The following is a 17,244-nucleotide window of genomic DNA, read 5'->3' on the forward strand; positions in this document are numbered from 1 at the left end:
CAATTGATGTTATTTTCCTCCATTAGTTAACCTGTTAACTGATTGGCAAATGCTGTTCACCGATTAGTTCTTCAGATGTTTTAACTGCAGTGAATGTGAGGTGTTTCCCTCTGATAAAAACAATTTAACGTTTGGTGTTTGTTTTACGATTTTTATAGGTGAGAAGCCTTATCACTGTCAGTTCTGTGGCAAGGACTTTTCGCAGAATGGTAATCTTCAGGAGCATTTGAGAATTCATACGGGTGAAAAACCTTTCTGCTGCAACTACTGCGGGCGAAAATTCACGACTTCATCTCAGGTAATGCATTAGGGAATGAAGGATGACATAAAGTTTGGAGTTTAACTCAGTACTTTAAATTAAATGTTATTGATGTCTCCATGTTTCTGGGTTTCACCGCATGGATTTTCTTTGAGACGACAGTTTCTCCGGTATCCCAACTGGCGTCTTCAGGTCGATGAAGACGCCGGTCGGATGAAGACGCCGGTTGGAATACCGGAGAAACTGTCGTCACAAAGAAAATCCACGCGGTGAAACCCAGAAGCATGGAGACATCATCTAGACAACGCCGCAGAAAACTACGCACCAATTAATTGTTATTATTTTCATGACAAAGTAGCTGTCAGGAAAAGTCACTCTACCTAAGAGGGAATTATTCTTCCTACCGCTGCATGCTGAAGGCTGCAGTAAAAGTGGTTAACTCCCAGTCAAAGAATCTCTCGTGTTAAATGAAATTGTCCTTAAATGTTAATGCAGAAAGTGATCGTAATGTTTTAATCATTTATAGCTAGAGGGGCAGAATTATGAATTTCCTTATAAGTCAAAGGAATAGAATGGTACAACCATATGAAAAATAATTATTTAATACAAGAAATTCTGATTTTTTTAAATTATTTGTTTAGGTTATTATCTTTGTATAAATTGTCTAAATGTTGGTATCGTGTACCAAATATTTGGATTTATCTGCTGTTCTTTCTCTTTGAAAATGTAGTTGATTATATTTATTAAAAATTATAATGCATTTGAAATCACTTTAATTTTATTATTTTAACTCTTTTATGCTGTGTTTTTATTCCATTTATTGGATATTTTTTGGTTAAATATAGCTTGAAGTTGATGTAGAGAAGTGGAATTGTTTTCCGTAGATTAAGGGAAAAGTTTAACAAATTTTCTTTTCCTCGTTACATTAACGTAATGAACTGCTTTTGTTAAAATGAAATTAATTTGCATTTACTTTGCTGGGATGAATTAGAATTTCTCTTGGATGAATTTACGTGCCCAATTGGATTAATATAATTTAATTTCCTTCGTGCAGTTGTAAGCCCATATTTTTAAAACTCATTTCTTTTTCTCCTTTAGTTCAAACTACACATTAAGCGTCACACTGGTGAGAGACCATGGAAATGTGAATTTTGTCCAAAGACTTTCCTTCACAAGGACACCTGGAAGTGCCACACTCGACGCCACCGAGGAGAGCGTCCATATCAGTGTCATTACTGTGCCAGAGGTTTCACAGAGCAGTGGGCTCTGAAGAAGCATCTCCGCCTTCACACCGGTATGGACTTATTTTCTCTACACTCATTTTTTTATATTTTTGTGTTGATTGAATTTTTGATAAAGATTTTTCAAAAACATCCGTTTGTAACAGACCTCACCATGCTGTTTTAGGGGTGATAAAGATTTATTGATATTCTATTTCAGAGTAGTATTTTTTCAAATCATCTATTGCAAACAATTTCCTGTATCGATGTCATGCAAAAACATCTTAAATAAGTGAAGTAAATACAGTAAACTCTTGATTTTACGAAGCAGGATTTTACGAAGTTTTCGATTATACGAAGTGATATTGCGGTCCCGGTGAAAAGCCTATGCCAAATACATGGCGCTATTCGATTATACGAAGTTTCGATTATTCGAAATTTTTTGAATTTACGAACCTCGGCTCGGTCCCTAGGAGCAAATGGCATTCGTTTATACGAACTACGGCGAAAATTTTGTCAACAAAACTAGTTACGCCGGCGTAAGTAGCTAAAAAATCAGTGCTTCCAACTGTGGTCCATCAAAAGTGCGAAATCGTAAATGATAATGCAACTTTGGAGAGAAATGGGTCGCCAAAAACCTCACTGTGGGAATTTAGGGGGAGTAGGAGTTAAGTTAAAATATCGCTGCTGACATTATGCCCCTATTTACGTGCCTGTTCGTAAACATAGCATCGACAATAATTCGTAGTTTAACATGTCAGGAAGGTCGCGCGGAGTATTTCGTACACCCCTAATTAACCCTTTGCGCTGCTGTGAACGTACTTCGAAGACTACTTGACTACTTTTCGCCGAAGCACTTCGAAGGGTCCCTAATCCGGGACCCTTTCCTCGACGAGCTCACCCTCGCTGGCCCCTGAAACTGGGCTATTTTTTAATGCATTACCTGACGCAACCCTGGGTTTCAAAGGGCAAAGGTGCCATGGGGGGAAAAAGAGTAAAGTGCGTGTTACTGTGGGGCTGTGCGTCAACCAAACGGGCTCGGACAAAATAATCCTGTTGTCATTGGGAAATTTGAAAGGCCACGGTGCTTAAAACATGTAAAATTGGAAGCCCTCCCCGTTTTTTACCATGCAAATAAAAACAGCTGGATGACCCGAGAAATTTTCCAGCAAACGGTTATACGTCTACAGAGAAAAATTGCTGGAGAGAACAGCAAAATTGTTTTAATAATGGATAATGCCACCGTTCATAAATACGTGGAAGATCTAAAATTGGCTAATGTTCGAGTCCTCTTTTTACCCGCGAACTCGACTAGCAAGTCCCAGCCCTTGGACCAAGGCATTATCCAGAATTTTAAAGTCCTATACCGGAAGAAGCTTGAGCGGTATTACTTGCAATGGATCGGTATGTAAACATTCATCTATTTTGCTCATGTGCGTTTGGATATCGATTTAGATATTTTTTTTCATGATTATCATTCTTTCAAATCTATTTGCTACTTTTATAAATGGGAACAGAAATTAATAACATCCCGAAATGGACGTTGATACATGCAATCCGCGCCATAATATCTTTTCGTGTATATATTGGCCTTTGTGAATGAACAACTTAAATATCTTAAGTACTGGGCTCTATTTACCGCCAATTTATATTTCAGGCTTCTCGTAATGAAGACGCACTTCCAAGTCTAACCATGAACTTTCTTCTCACTCGCTTCCCCGTTCTCCCATGCTGGGGTTCTGTCTTTCCAAAGCCGTCCCTTCCCTCCTGCCGCCTTTGGCTGATCTTGCTGACACCCACCCATCCCAAACCCCTCCTTCCCCAGCATTTCCCATTCACTCCCTCCCTAAGGAGACTGAGCTTGTGTGCGTTGCAAAAAAATACGGCCCCCAAAAGTAGACTGAGGCAGAGCTGAAGGCCATTTGCCCACCCTTCTTTGTCCTGCCTCCTTCACCAGTCCTTGTGCTGACCACACTTCTTCCCTCAGGCAATCCCCATCCCACTCTTATTCACCCCACCCACTGGGAACGTTCCCCGATTGTGGAGAAGGGCATGGTTCATCTTTACCTGCAACGGGGGGAAGTTATTAACCGGAGAGAGGCGGAAGAAGTATCTTCCACTATCGGGAAAATGGTGCCGCGCTTATAATTGTCTCTCTTCTTCTCAGCTGACTTTTCAATTGAAATTAATTTCTTTGCTCTTTCCACACTATATTTATTTACGATTATGGCGCGACTATTTTTTAGTGCTAAAACTAAGAAAATCTTTTCTCTATGTCAATGATCCTTTGCCTAACTTTCAATACGGCGGAGAAAGGAACACGAAAACTAAATGAGGTGACGGTACAGGTTTTTGCGTGTCATTTTTTGGGAATTCACGCTAGCGAACCAATACTTAACCACGTTGAGAAATGATAAAACGTCTCTTGTAGGAAAACAATCAATGTGGATAATAACGTTTCTATCTATATTTCTCCGATACTGTAAGATGTTTCTCCTGTCGTTTTCCGGTTGGAACCTTGCTCCTGTCGGCATAAAAGGAGAGAAACATACAATATGAACAGGTCACCTCACACCCGGTATGAAGAATACAGTCCTGATGAAGAATTAAGTCTTTTATGGCAACGTCTGCGAAGATGATGGAACACATTAGTCGGACGGAGAACTCAAACAGAATTTACTTCAAATATTCGCCAGAAGATAATCACATCCTACGTTATTTATGATCGTAATTGAATCTCAGTGAAAATAGAGCACATTCTGCTGAAAATACGAAGTAACTCGAAATATTAACTTACGAAGGTTATTTTGGAAAGGGGCTAAGACCCTTGTTTTTCTTTTTTTCTCGTCACTGAGCGATAGAGGGCGACATAAATGGCGGTTAGGCTGGCTGCCGCTAAAATTCCGTGGGTGTCAGATACAAATATCTATCTTTTGCATACTTAATAGTAGCTATTGGCTCCTAACCACAAATTTTTAACTGTTAATTCTTATAATAAACATTGCAATTCATTATTTGATTACGTTTTCTAAACTGGTCGGGAATTTCTTTAGCGATCGTTGATGTTGAAGTATGAACAAGAAATGGGAATTTTATGGTGGTATAATTATTTAACGATTTTTCACATCATAAATAGATAGCAAAAAGCCTTTTCTATGAATTATACCGAGAATGACCACCGAAAACATTTAAATAAGACCACTAAAGACAAAAAACGGCGGAAGAAACAAAAGCGAACATTTTTTTCGTGACTTATGGAAAAGGTTTGAATTTACGAAACTCGATTTTACGAAGTGCCAATTTTCCGGTCCCACTGACTTCGTAAAATCAAGAGTTTACTGTAACTGTTAAAACACATTCAAGTAAGAAATGTTACGCATATGCTAATGTGGTATGTTTTCTTTTTTATGCAGGAGAGAAACCATACTCCTGTAATTTATGTGGGAAAGCTTTTGCTGACTGTTCAAACCTAACGAAGCATAAGAAGGTAAGATATCATGATGTAAATTACATATTAAAATCCATGCCATGTCTCTTGATGAATGTACCATATTTGCACGAATCTATTCAAGGTTTTTCCCCCTTACAACTGTTGTCTGAAATCATATGGCGGCAACATAAGATTTTATGAAAGTGCACATCATCTTATTCTTGCAATGTTCTTTAGGCGATAAACTTCCATAAAATAAAAAATTCTATTAGAAATTCAACATTATATTGCATCATAATTTAAGTTGTATGCTTTTGCAGTGATTCACGTCTTTGCAGGCTTTATGGCACAGCTCCGTCTTGTGGTTATGAGCTCCAGCTTTCACTGCCGTTGCAGGTGGCACCATCATATAAATCAGTACATATATTGGGGAAAAGGAGTGGACATTTAATTTATCCCCTCCTTTGTTTCCAATGCTATTTGAGTGTTTCTTCTCAGGGATAGTGTTTCCCCTTCTTGTCTCTGCTGGGGCATATTTTTCTGCCTTGATTATTCCTTATGCGTCAATGGAGTCAGGTTTAGAGAAAACTCTATCCCCCAAAAATATATGATATAAGGTGCCGAAACACTTACCTTGAGGAGAAAAATGCAAATAGCGGAGGAAGCAGTGTGGGGTTGGTTTTAAAGGTCCAAACAAATCCCCAAGATAGTAATTCTCCCGATGATTCCACCTGTAACAGTGGTAAAAGCTCTGTCTCTTAACCACAAGATGCAGCAGAACCTAAAAACCTTCAAAGATTATATCGCATAAATCTTCAGTTGTTTTACCTCTCATCATCATCATTTGTCAACAATCCTAAGATTTGTTACGGGGGCTTCCGCGGTGAGTTAATTGGTGATTGTTTTTCGGGTTCATTCCACGTTGACTCATATGGACCTTGAAGATGGGAGCTGGAACACACCCAAAACTGTCGTCTGCAAAATATGAGTCAACACGGAATGAACCCAAAAAACTAGCACCAATCCTAAGATTGGTTTGATGCAGCTCTCCATTCCTCTCTCCTATCTGCTAGCCTTTTCATAGAAGTAGTATTTCATCTCTTTTACATCCTTTATAATCTGTTCTATGTAAATCATTTGGGGCCATCCCTTGCCCTTCTTCCCTTCCTCGTGTCCTTCTACAATTGTTTTCATCAAGCCATTATGTCTCATTATGTGGGAACAAAGTTGTTCCATCTTCTCCTTAAGGTTTTTAGAAGAGTTCTCTTTTCTCCCACTCTTTGTAGTACTTACTCGGTCGACCCTTCTTATCTTCATCATTTTTTTGGTTGCACCACATTTCTAATGCTTCCACTCTAGCTTTTACCTCCAGAAAACATTGAAATTGTGATTTACTGTATGTGTCATTATTCATTTTTTGCCTCCAGGTCCACAGGGAGCACCTTCCTCCTGGATCGCTTGACAGCACGGTGTGGAATATGATTCGGTCTCAGATTGCTGGGGAGGGGGGCAGTGGTACTGGTGCTGGGCCTGATGGAAGGGGAGAGGACATTGGCGAGATAGGAGCAGAGGCGAGTGGGCTGGTGATGGAGGAAGGAAATGGAGAAGATGGAACGAGAATCCAACAGGTCATATTTGTTACGTACCAGGACCCTAATGATCCCCTGGCAGCCAAAACCCTTCACATTGTTGATGGAGTAGCAGAGGCAATTGCTGAACAACAGCAAAAGGATGGCATTGATGCTGTTGAGGTGAGTTCATGCATTTGATAAGCCAAGGTTTAAGTTTTTAAAGTCTCAAACAGAGCTAATGGAAATCACGAGTTTAGTTGGGAACCAGATAAAATTATGCATTTTGCATTTAGCAAGCAGTGAAAGAAAAGCAAGTTCTAAAATAGGGTCAAGCTTCCTTTTTAGTGTGTTCTTTTTTGGGACCAACGAAAAAGTTTAAAATGCAGGAAATGTTTGAAGTAGTCACTTGGAGTGGCACCTGAGAGAACACTTCACAGAGCGAGAAAGTATAAAATCTTGGAATGCAGAAGCATGTTCTACTGAGTGGACCCATTCTGAAAAAAGTAAACATTACAGAGCCAAAAAAATGTCCATGTCATGAGCCAAAAACTGAGTGTATGTAGTGAACTGAGAGTACGAGTGAAGAAGGTTTTAATTGGTTTTGAAACCAAGTTATCTAAGATTCTTTTTGGCATTGGTTCCTGTTAAAACTTCAATAAATCAATAAGATAAGTTGCTGAGATAGAAGTGTATGAAAAGCGAAAAAAAAAGCTAATTTATTTATATCTTAATGTTATTCAGAAAAAAATGTGGAGGCTCACTTTCATTCAGGGTAGAGGTTATCTTGTGATATTATAAATCAGATAACCCAAAATAAGGTAGTAATCATTTGTATTATTAAAATTGTTATGTATTGCATAAATGTTACAACTGTTTTTGGTATTGTAAAGTAGTATATTTGTATGGCATGATTGTTAAGATCCTTTTTTCATGAATATTTGATTCATTATCTTGAGCTTAAATGCATCCAAGTATGTTATTGTTTTATTGCTAGGCACTCACTCTGTATGAGTGAACAAGGTTTTAATTGGTTTCGAAACCAAGTTATTATACATTCTTTTTGGCATTGGTTCCTGTTAAAATTTCAAGAACCAGTGAAACCAAGAAAAGTAGAACCAAACATACCCATCACTGGTAATATTTTACTGAGTGAGACTGTCAGACTATTTTACAAAATGACTATTAATTCTAGCAATCCTTGAAAAAAAAACAATATCTTTTATTCCATGCTTGATGTATTTTATTACACCAAAGTTGAAATCCATGTCTTATTGAGACTAGCTAAATGTTGTTATTACTTTTGTGGCATCGTAAGTAATTGGATGGTTGTATCATTGAAGCTTATTGGTGCTTCCATTTGTCTGAATCCATTTTTTTCCAGGAAAGTGAAGGGGCTCTTCACTTGCGTCAAGTTGTTGAAGCTGCGGTCAGCGGTGAAACGAATGACGAGGGTGGAGAATGTAGTGATTCTCTGGCTAAAGTTGTTGATCAGAATGTGAGTGCTGGTGTTCAGCACCAGATTACAGCAAGGGGTTTGGCATTAGTAGGGGCTGCACCTGGTGATGCGAATATGGTGTCTGACAAGCCCGTGGAGGATGATGAGCTTGTGGAGCACATGGCTGGGCCAGATGCTTTGCAGCTGACCGACTCGGGTGTCTCAACACAAGTACATCACCAGACTCTCCAAGTGATGGATGAGGATGGAAACCCCATCCAGTTCACCATGCAGGATGGTCGCCAACTTCAGGTGAGTCAATGTAATTTCTAGTTTTCAAAAGTTGCACCCGGGGAATATAGGCTACCCTAGTATTAAAGGGTTTGATGTAAAAGGTTTGGCTTATTACACCACTGTCAGGTTCAATAATTTTTTTTGGTGCTGCATCTTCAGAATATGTATCTGCTTAAGATGCTGTAAAAAGTGAAACATTGCTTGTAAATTAATGGAAGAAGACAAAACTTAGTGGAATGTCTGTATGTTAAACAACATAAGGGAAGTAAGGAAATAAAACTTTGTAAGGTTCACTGTTATTTAATTATGGGCACGACCCGGGTTTCGTAACTTTGTTACATCGTCAGGTGACTGATCTTGCATGCATCATACATTTATACACAAAAGTGCACAAGTGACAGTGAGGACATCTATCGGAAAGGAAAAGGACTGGTTGAAAGATGGGGGTGAGGGTTAAACACGGAATGGAATAGTGAGAGGGGGGGGGAGGTAAGGGGGAAAGGGGCAGCCTTGATTTGGGACGAGGGTTTTTCCTGTGAGGATAGGTATCTGACCAGCCAGGGGAGGGCGGGGTTAAAGTGGGTGAGGAGACGAGAGCTAAAGAAGGTGGCGGTGTTATTAGTTATAAACATAAGGGAAACTAATTTGTACTGTCCACACAGCTTTTTAATTATCGTGATCGATTCCGAATTCGAAAATTGATGTTAATATTAGGAGCTTTATTGATGGTTTGCTATCTATGCTGTATTTTCAGATAACTACCGGGGATGGTCAGAACATTCATGTTACTACTGCAGATGGCCAGACCATCCCAGTAAGGTTAACGACTGCAGATGGTCATACAATCGCTGCAGCAACCACTCACTTGGCACAACAGCTTGGCCCAGATGGGTCTGAGCTAGAGGGTCGAGAGGAAGATGGTGGAGAGACTGATCCAGTGACAGCCATGGTTGCTCGAATGCATGTAAGTCTTATTTCGATGTTATTAGTTGTAAATTAGAGACAAAGCTTGCTATCCCAACAACAGGTACTACAGTTCTTGTGTACTTGGATTGATAATTGTATTAAAGATCTTTGTTTACACACCCACTCTCTGATTAATGCTGTAATCTGTTCCAATTAAATCAGCCCACCTACTCAGAATGTGTGAAAATTCATATGCTACATTAGACTCTCGTTAATACGGACAACATTATTACAAAGTTCTCGTAATTATGAAGCAAATCTTTGGTCCCGACGAAAAGGCCTATCCAATCTATAATAAAAGAAATGTTATTACGAAATTACGAACCTCAGTCCAGGTCCTAGCGGTTACAAAATGAACTTAACTACGAAGTTTCATGAAAAAGCAACAGTATTTAAGTGGATATACACTACGCTATGAAATCATCATTGATCTACATTTAAGTTCTCTTCTTGTACTATGCCCAAGAGCACCAATTATGGTTCTTTCTTCAATAGGAGATAATTCTATATGTTGGAGTATACGTTATTAACAAAATAAGTTCTTTTTTGTATACGTATAATGTGGTTGCAGCGCCTGGGTAGAAAGTTTGGAAATGTGTTGCCAAGGTTGCATTTATGCTTGATGTAACTGTTTATTTTTTCTTGGTGTAAGTGTACGTTATAACCTCTTCTGTATGAAAGGTTTTTCCTGCGTGTGTTAACACAATATGCCCGCAACATCATATAATAAGCTTCATTCCTGTGAAATTATGATGACCCACTCATTAATGCTCGTAAATCGAATGTACAGTTAGATCTCTTCCTACGCACATTGGATTTAAACGAACTTTCGGAGATACGAGCATTCAAAAAATTCAAGCGCACCCGAAGTTTTAAATTTGGTGCCTTTGAAGTTTGCCGATGTGACAAGACGTGGCGTAGAGGAACTTACACTTTGGGCATAATCTGAAAAATGTATCATTTAATCCGGTGTGAAGTCAGGATCTGTTCAGCATTTCGCCCATTCTTTCTTCCTGAGGGCAGCGATTTTTTTTTTTTCAGCTCCAGCTATGTTGCAAGCTAGATCAGTTCGTCACAATTGTTAGGTTAACGTGCGATTGTGATGCAGTGTTGCATTATGCAGGATAACCACTCTCTTCAATCCCTTGTTAATGTTTATCAACTTACGAGCAAGGTCTTGGAATGCATCTTTGTGTACTTGCGCATAATTTAATTGCGTATACGTATTATACTTTGACTCTGAAGATTATAAATGCGGGAGATTGAAGAGACAAGAAATTTTGACTGAGTATGTTTTTTTTCTTTCGCTGATTCCTAATAGAAATGTTCCTAAAAGAAAAATTACAAACCTCCGGTTTTTTGGTCTCGTGAACTGTAATAACGAGAGTCTACTGTAGTAGTTTAGTCTGGAGTGGGCTTTACCCTCACATATCCAAACCATCCTAGGGGTTTAAGTTAGTGGGTGGGAGTGTTGGTGGTATTTCTGATCCATTATGAAAAAATGTTACATCACCAATTTTTCTTAATTCTGCAGGGCGAGGAGATGTCAGCTCCTGGACGACTTGTCAGCAGAGGGCAAGTGGCTCTTACAGATCTCATAGATGACTCTCCAGGTGATGTTGAGGATGTGGTTCCCCAAGGGATGGTTGTGGTGCCAGAGGAAGCGCAGCATCATGCTCCCCAGGCAGATGTGGAGCAAGCTGCGCAGCAGCACCAACAGACCATTGAATTCACTACTCACGATGGACAGCAAGTTCGTTTGGTGGCATCTTATGAGGTGGACCCCCTGCAGCTGGCTGCAGAGTACCTAAGTGCTACAACACAGTGAAATGTGTCAATGTTGGGCAGCAGCCTAACCCCAGACTATGCATTCATAAGATAAGTTGGGCTTCTTCGATGACCCTTGCAATACAAGATTTTCCTCATAATCGATCCTATTGTGGTCGTGCTATTTAAATGTGGTGTATTTTATTATGTTTACTCCTCTATAAATTGAGGGAAATGAAATCAGTGTTTAAAGCTTGTGGACATTGATATCAGAAGCAATGCACGCTCTGTATTTGAAATAACCATCATAATATAATTTCTGATAATCACTTCTACATCTTTAAACTTATAGTCGGATCTCATTTGTATTTCACCTCAATGTCTGTTTAATTTGACACCAGTTCATTTTATTCATTGCAAGCTGTTTTTTGCCAGTGAATTACGTTGCATGCTGTGGATAGAATGTATATTTCTTCAACGTTTTGTTCTCTCCTACTGATGCTGCAATCAAGGGAAAATCATATATCTACTTAAGGATTGGCTCCCTCATCAATGAAATGTGTTGAGTTTAGTTTATTTTTAGTCATCCTGAGTGAGTCTTCTTGTATCTATCTCTTAATTTGTGAAATGGATCTATTGTTGTAACATGTATGTGGCTTTGAGGGAACAACATTGATTACTTCCATTTTTACCCTCCTGAGCAAATAGGTATTTTTATCCCATAAGTGCTGGAATTTTCACGTCAAAATATTGGTAATTGAAATGCTCAGTATTTATAAATTCTTAATGGCTAATATGTAGTTATTGAGTGAGTCAGTGTCCATATTTTTGTCTGGATTATTTTTTCCAACCTTGGCCATTTTAGTTTGAGTTATCTGCGTGGCAGATGTTTTTTTCTCATTAGTCATCTATGTTTGAATATTGTAGTCATTTCCTGTAGTTTTAAACAAATTTCAGTGTCATTTGAAAGTTATATGTCCAATCAAATGAAAATGTTTGCTCAAATAAGTTATTTTTATGTTCAAATAACTTGAGTTTTTCAATGCACTATCAAGGCCATTTTTTCCAATGGCATTCACTGTTATATTTTCATTTTGAATTATATTTATTTGAGGTGAAGCACTGTATATTTGTAAATATATAATTTGCAAAGATGATCATATAAGTGCAATTATGTTTTGAATAAGGAAAAACTGACTTATTTTTAGTTAATTGAGGTATTTTCCATTACACTTTGATTGATTTTACCAATGTTTAAAACAGAATCATCTGCATTTAGCAGCACAATAAACAATTGTAACTTATTCAGCATTTTCAGTACATTATGGGGCTAATTTCTGCTAATGATGAAAACCAAACTGTAATACTATGTACCTTGAGCAATTACAGTGCAACCTCGATAAAACGAGCCCCCACGGTGATCCAATAAACACTCGCTATAGCGAATTGTCGCTTTACCGGGGGTGGAGCAAATAACAGCCAATATACCTGTTGCAAACAGTTATACAGGAACAGGAGTGGTGCGGCGACAGATAAATTTATATTCGAAAAACATAAGTATAAATCCAGACAAAAGGCGATGTTCTTTTTTGCATCACTAAAATTCCTTACTCAAACAACGACTAACTGTTCAAACAATTTATAAGCGCCGCACTGAATAAAAATCATGCAAAGCATTGTTTTTTGGTCATGGTGTCTGCCATCAAATGCTTTCTATTCACGCAACTCACAGACGTGCGGGTATTCTGCCGTCTGCTTTCTGCCGCCCAAGGAACAAAAGAAAATCAAGCATTCACGAATGTTAATGCCACAATATTTTCACCAAAATGAACTACTTATTTATATCGAACGACAGTTTACTACATGAATTTGAGACTGAGACATGTTAACATCATTTCTATCAGATCGCAAGAAATTACCGAGATAAGGGACTCTTGGTGAAGGTTTTCCGGCGATCTCTCCGGCAAAACACTCGCTATGGCGAGTGCCAACACCAAAAGGGCCTCGTAAAAAACGAACTTTTTAAACATGCTTATTATAGAGTCAATTGACGGTGCATCGGCTATCTCTCGTAATGGCAGGGGTCTCGCAATAGCCCGTACTCACTTTAACGAGGTTCCACTGTAGTTTGTATGGAGGCTGGATGAACCCACTCAACACCAATTGTTTGGCTCACTCTACTGCCTGTGACAATTCGCTAAGTGATTTCTATTGTGTTTTACCTGCCACATGCCTATTGAGGCAGCTTGCAGGGTAGTATGTAGATGATTATGTATTATCTGACTTTTTGTTTCAAGAGTCAAGAGTATTGAGGCTTGGGGATCGGGTTGGTGTGGTGGCTAGAGTGTTGGCTTCCCACCCGGCGGGCTCGGGTTCAAATCCCGGCAGTGGCAGAGAATTTTCAGAGACTGCCCGACCCCTGCTTGAATGTTGTGTGGAGGACATTTCAAGCGCAACACTCCGTCCGTTGGATGGGACGTTAAGCTGTGGTCCCCTTGGCGCCTTTCGTTAAGAGCAGGCTAACGCCGACGCCGGGTTACTCTCCACCCTTCCTTCCACATCCTTCCCTCATGGCGCAAATGACCTCAGCTGTCGGTCGCCTCCTCCAAATACCATACCATACCAGTATTGAGGCTTCATTCTACTTCTAAATTCCTCAAGTTCTATGAAAGAGATGTCTATAAATCCTGATTTTTGCTGCATTAAAGTATTGGACTACATGATGAGTCGATACTTAAAATTCATGATGAAGTCGCACTATAGAGTCTAGTGTGTTGTACTGTAGAAATTTTGCTGCTTTAACTAACAGGTTTTCTCAAAAACTAGTCTTTTTATATTGGGGTAAAAATGTATACATCAGAATATTAACTCAGGAGCACATAGGACATCATTGCCATGATAACATAGGGTCTGAACAGATGAATATTTGCTGCTTATTCTTCTTTTAATCCTAATTAGGGTGCATATTACTTCATTTTGAGCCAAGCTATCATTTTTAGTCAGTGATCAATTGAATCTCCAATGATGGATTTCAAGCGCATATACTCCATTCTAACCCCCAGATCAATCACATGTGATGATCATTTTTTTGACAAGTGTGCGAATTATCTTATACGTATGGCATTGAAAATGGTACTTTATATGGCTGCCAATAATTTCCAGTGTTGCAAAAATATGGCAACTTCATTTGGAAGGAAGAATATTTCTTAGGAAGAAAAAATTCTAATGCATGGAGAAGGTTTGTATTATGGTTGGTCAATTATCCATCTACATATCTGGCAGGCCCATGCACCAGCCTACATTATACAGACTATAACTGATTATTGAGATCCCTGTTATGTCATTTCACAGGGAATAGAGAAATACAGGTACCTGTATTTTCTCTTTCATTATCATTTCTTTAAAATGTTAATAAAAATAGGATTGCTTATGCTAGTCGTTGAATAATATGAATGTGGAAGAAAGGAAAGTTACCCAAGACCCTGAAGTTGCTCATATAAGTTATTAAATTATACAGCGAGTTCTCCTTGTGTAGGCTTTCGTGGTGTGGTGAGGATTCAGCAGACTGGTTTTCGGGGCTACTACTGCGTAGATTTATCTCTGCAGATGACAGTTTCGCCGGCATTGCAGCAGGCTTCTTCAGGTCGGAGGCCGGTGTCTTCTCATAGGCCAATGAGAAGACACCGGCCTCCGGCGGGGTGTATAAGAGACGGGCGATACCATGGATCTCCACTTCATTGACCTGAAGAAGCCTGCTGCAATGCCGGCGAAACTGTCGTCTGCAGAGATGAATCTACGCAGTAGTAACCCTGAAAATCAGCCTGCTGAATATACAGTGAGTTGGCTGCTCACAGACACCTGTGACATACGGACAGAATTCAATTCCCAGGCAGAGGGATATGTATTTTTATATGAATTGAATCTAAGTTTTAGGACACGACACCTTGTTGGACACAATTTTCTCTTATATGGACACCGTTGCCATGGGTTTTATGATCCATCTCTCAAAAATCGAACGTTTTTCCCTTAGAAATTGGGTTTTTGTGTAGCTGAGGGAAAAAGGACTGAAAATTATGATACCAGTGAAGATACAGTAATGCTCTCATTGAGAATGAACAAATGGGGTCATGGAATGAAACCTTGGAAATACCGTATTTCTCTGAGTATAGTCCCCCCACCCTAATTTTGAGGCTTCAGCTTTGGGAATTAATATAAAAAATACGTTTAGTTCCCCCTTTCTTTTACCACAGGCAATTTTGAAAAAAAGGGGGGACTATATTCAGAGAAATACCTTATCCCATAATAGAGCACCTTTCACAGATGCGTATAGGGCCCCTGAGCCACCAGTTGCCTGTGATTGGTATGCAGCAGTCTATAGATAACACAATTTACTGGGAGGAGGAAACAAAAGGGTGGAATGAATTTAGGAAATTTTATCGGCCAATTTAGAAAGAGAGAATGCCTCTCAAAAGTCTTGGCCCCAAGGGGCATCACCACAGAGGCCTCGGTAAGACATGCTAAGAGTGATCGTTGCCCTCGAGCAATTGGCTGCCTGTGATTCTATGGTCGCTTACGCTGCCTTTTCTATCCTGCTGGATGTAGAACTCCAATGGTTTTTGACAGATCATGTACTTAAAGTGCCTACCTTCCAAACCTCTACAACTGTGCCACCTTGCACTCACTAGTGCGTTATTACATTTCATACTTTTCAGTGCTAAGGAGCATATCAATTTTACTGAAGGGTGAAAGTCTTTCCTTTGAAAGAGAGAAAGTGAAAGTGTTGGAATATGAGGATAATGAAAAGTTATGTCAGGAAAGTAGTGATTCATTTTGTGAGTTAGAGTAATAATGATGATATTCTGTAGTACGAGGAGGCCACTGTGAAGTTGTGGTTGAAAAATCATATGCAAATTTTAATAAAAAAATAATTCCATCTGGTAACATTAGGAACCGTTCTCTACCTATTTTTAAATGTTAGGGCAAATAATTTGCATCCTTGGACGACTTTTAATTGAAAAAACTCAAGTTTCAGTGGCTACCTTGAACACCTTCAGTATAATATACATACATATTTGGTAAAATAAATGGTATAAATAAGGTTTTCTGAGGATCACCTTCAACCTACCGCATTTTCCAGGACCGGTAGTGACCTTGAGAGATTTCAATGTAATAATAAAATATGAGCAGATGACCTAATATTATGTGCACCAATAGCTTTGGGGCATGCTCTTTAATTAAAGCTTCCTGGGGATTTGTGAGAGTAAATCCTCATGCGGACAGTGTTGTTTAAAGGGCATTGCAGTTTCTGATATGAAACAGAATAGAAGGATCTGACCCTCTGACACCTATCACTTAGTGATCCATCCCCGATGAGGCTTTTCAACTCTATCTTAAAAGAATGAAAATTTACAGATTTAACCCGTAAACTATACAAAATATAACGCAAAGTAGCAGGATATGTAAAAAAAACTCAGGAAAAAAGAGTACATACATCGCAGTTATTGCATGGATTAGGCTAGGAAATACTAGAGACGTCAAGGCTACTTAGTGGGATTAAACAGTTTGAGAAGCAATTGAGTTTCTTTCAGGTTGATGCAGAGGAAATTCAGTTTATTTACAAGTTTATCAATATAAGTGATAAAATATTAAAGAAATAGATTTTTCTATTGCAATAATGGAACATTAAATAAAATTTGCCTTTAATTAAAACACAATGGACACCTTTATTTTGGAAATCTAATCTCTTCCCAGTTATACTCAAGCTCAACCATTTTGGGCTTTTTTTCCCAATAAAAGCAATGTCCAGATTAGCCATGGTGTCAGAACCACTTGAGGTTTTGAGGAATAACCCTCCCACATTTTTACAGAATTTGTAGGCATACCTTCATACGGGAAATTTATCAATGATTTAGGATATTTATCATTTATAAGAAGGAATTCTGAATAAATATGCCATATGCCTAGATTTAGCCAATACATACATCACAGTGCAAGAAATCATCTTATAGACCAGTTTTTTCATTCTGAAGGCCCAACTATGAAAATTCAAGGGCAAATGGATCCTTTCAAATTTTATTTACCTTAATATTGATAAATGCGGGCTATGTATAATACTTCCTTTTGGGTTCCATCGAGCGTAGGAAGCATAATGTATTAGTGAAGCCTAAGAAACAGAATGTTTGCACATCATAATATGTCTTGGCTACATGACAAAAGAAATTTCAATTGCAAATAACAGTAAAAAATCAACTATGTAATCATTAGATAAAATTTTAAAAGCAATGAAAAGGATAAAATATTAA

At 38.7% G+C, this 17,244-nt stretch overlaps 1 protein-coding gene across 1 annotated transcript in view; it reads left to right on the forward strand.

Annotated features, from left to right (window-relative positions):
- LOC124167751 (zinc finger protein 264-like) overlaps nucleotides 1-12,246 on the forward strand; it is a 35,641-nt gene extending 23,395 nt beyond the window's left edge. Inside the window, exons 13-19 of the mRNA XM_046545762.1 lie at nucleotides 159-298; nucleotides 1,358-1,553; nucleotides 4,893-4,966; nucleotides 6,337-6,660; nucleotides 7,862-8,227; nucleotides 8,964-9,173; nucleotides 10,710-12,246. Coding sequence (XP_046401718.1) covers nucleotides 159-298; nucleotides 1,358-1,553; nucleotides 4,893-4,966; nucleotides 6,337-6,660; nucleotides 7,862-8,227; nucleotides 8,964-9,173; nucleotides 10,710-11,003 — 1,604 coding nt within the window. The 3' untranslated portion in view covers nucleotides 11,004-12,246. The remainder of the gene's footprint in view (nucleotides 1-158; nucleotides 299-1,357; nucleotides 1,554-4,892; nucleotides 4,967-6,336; nucleotides 6,661-7,861; nucleotides 8,228-8,963; nucleotides 9,174-10,709) is intronic.
- The last annotated feature ends 4,998 nt before the right edge of the window (nucleotides 12,247-17,244 follow it).

Source organism: Ischnura elegans, chromosome 11, assembly GCF_921293095.1.
Source record: "Ischnura elegans chromosome 11, ioIscEleg1.1, whole genome shotgun sequence".
Lineage (NCBI taxonomy): Eukaryota > Metazoa > Arthropoda > Insecta > Odonata > Coenagrionidae > Ischnura > Ischnura elegans.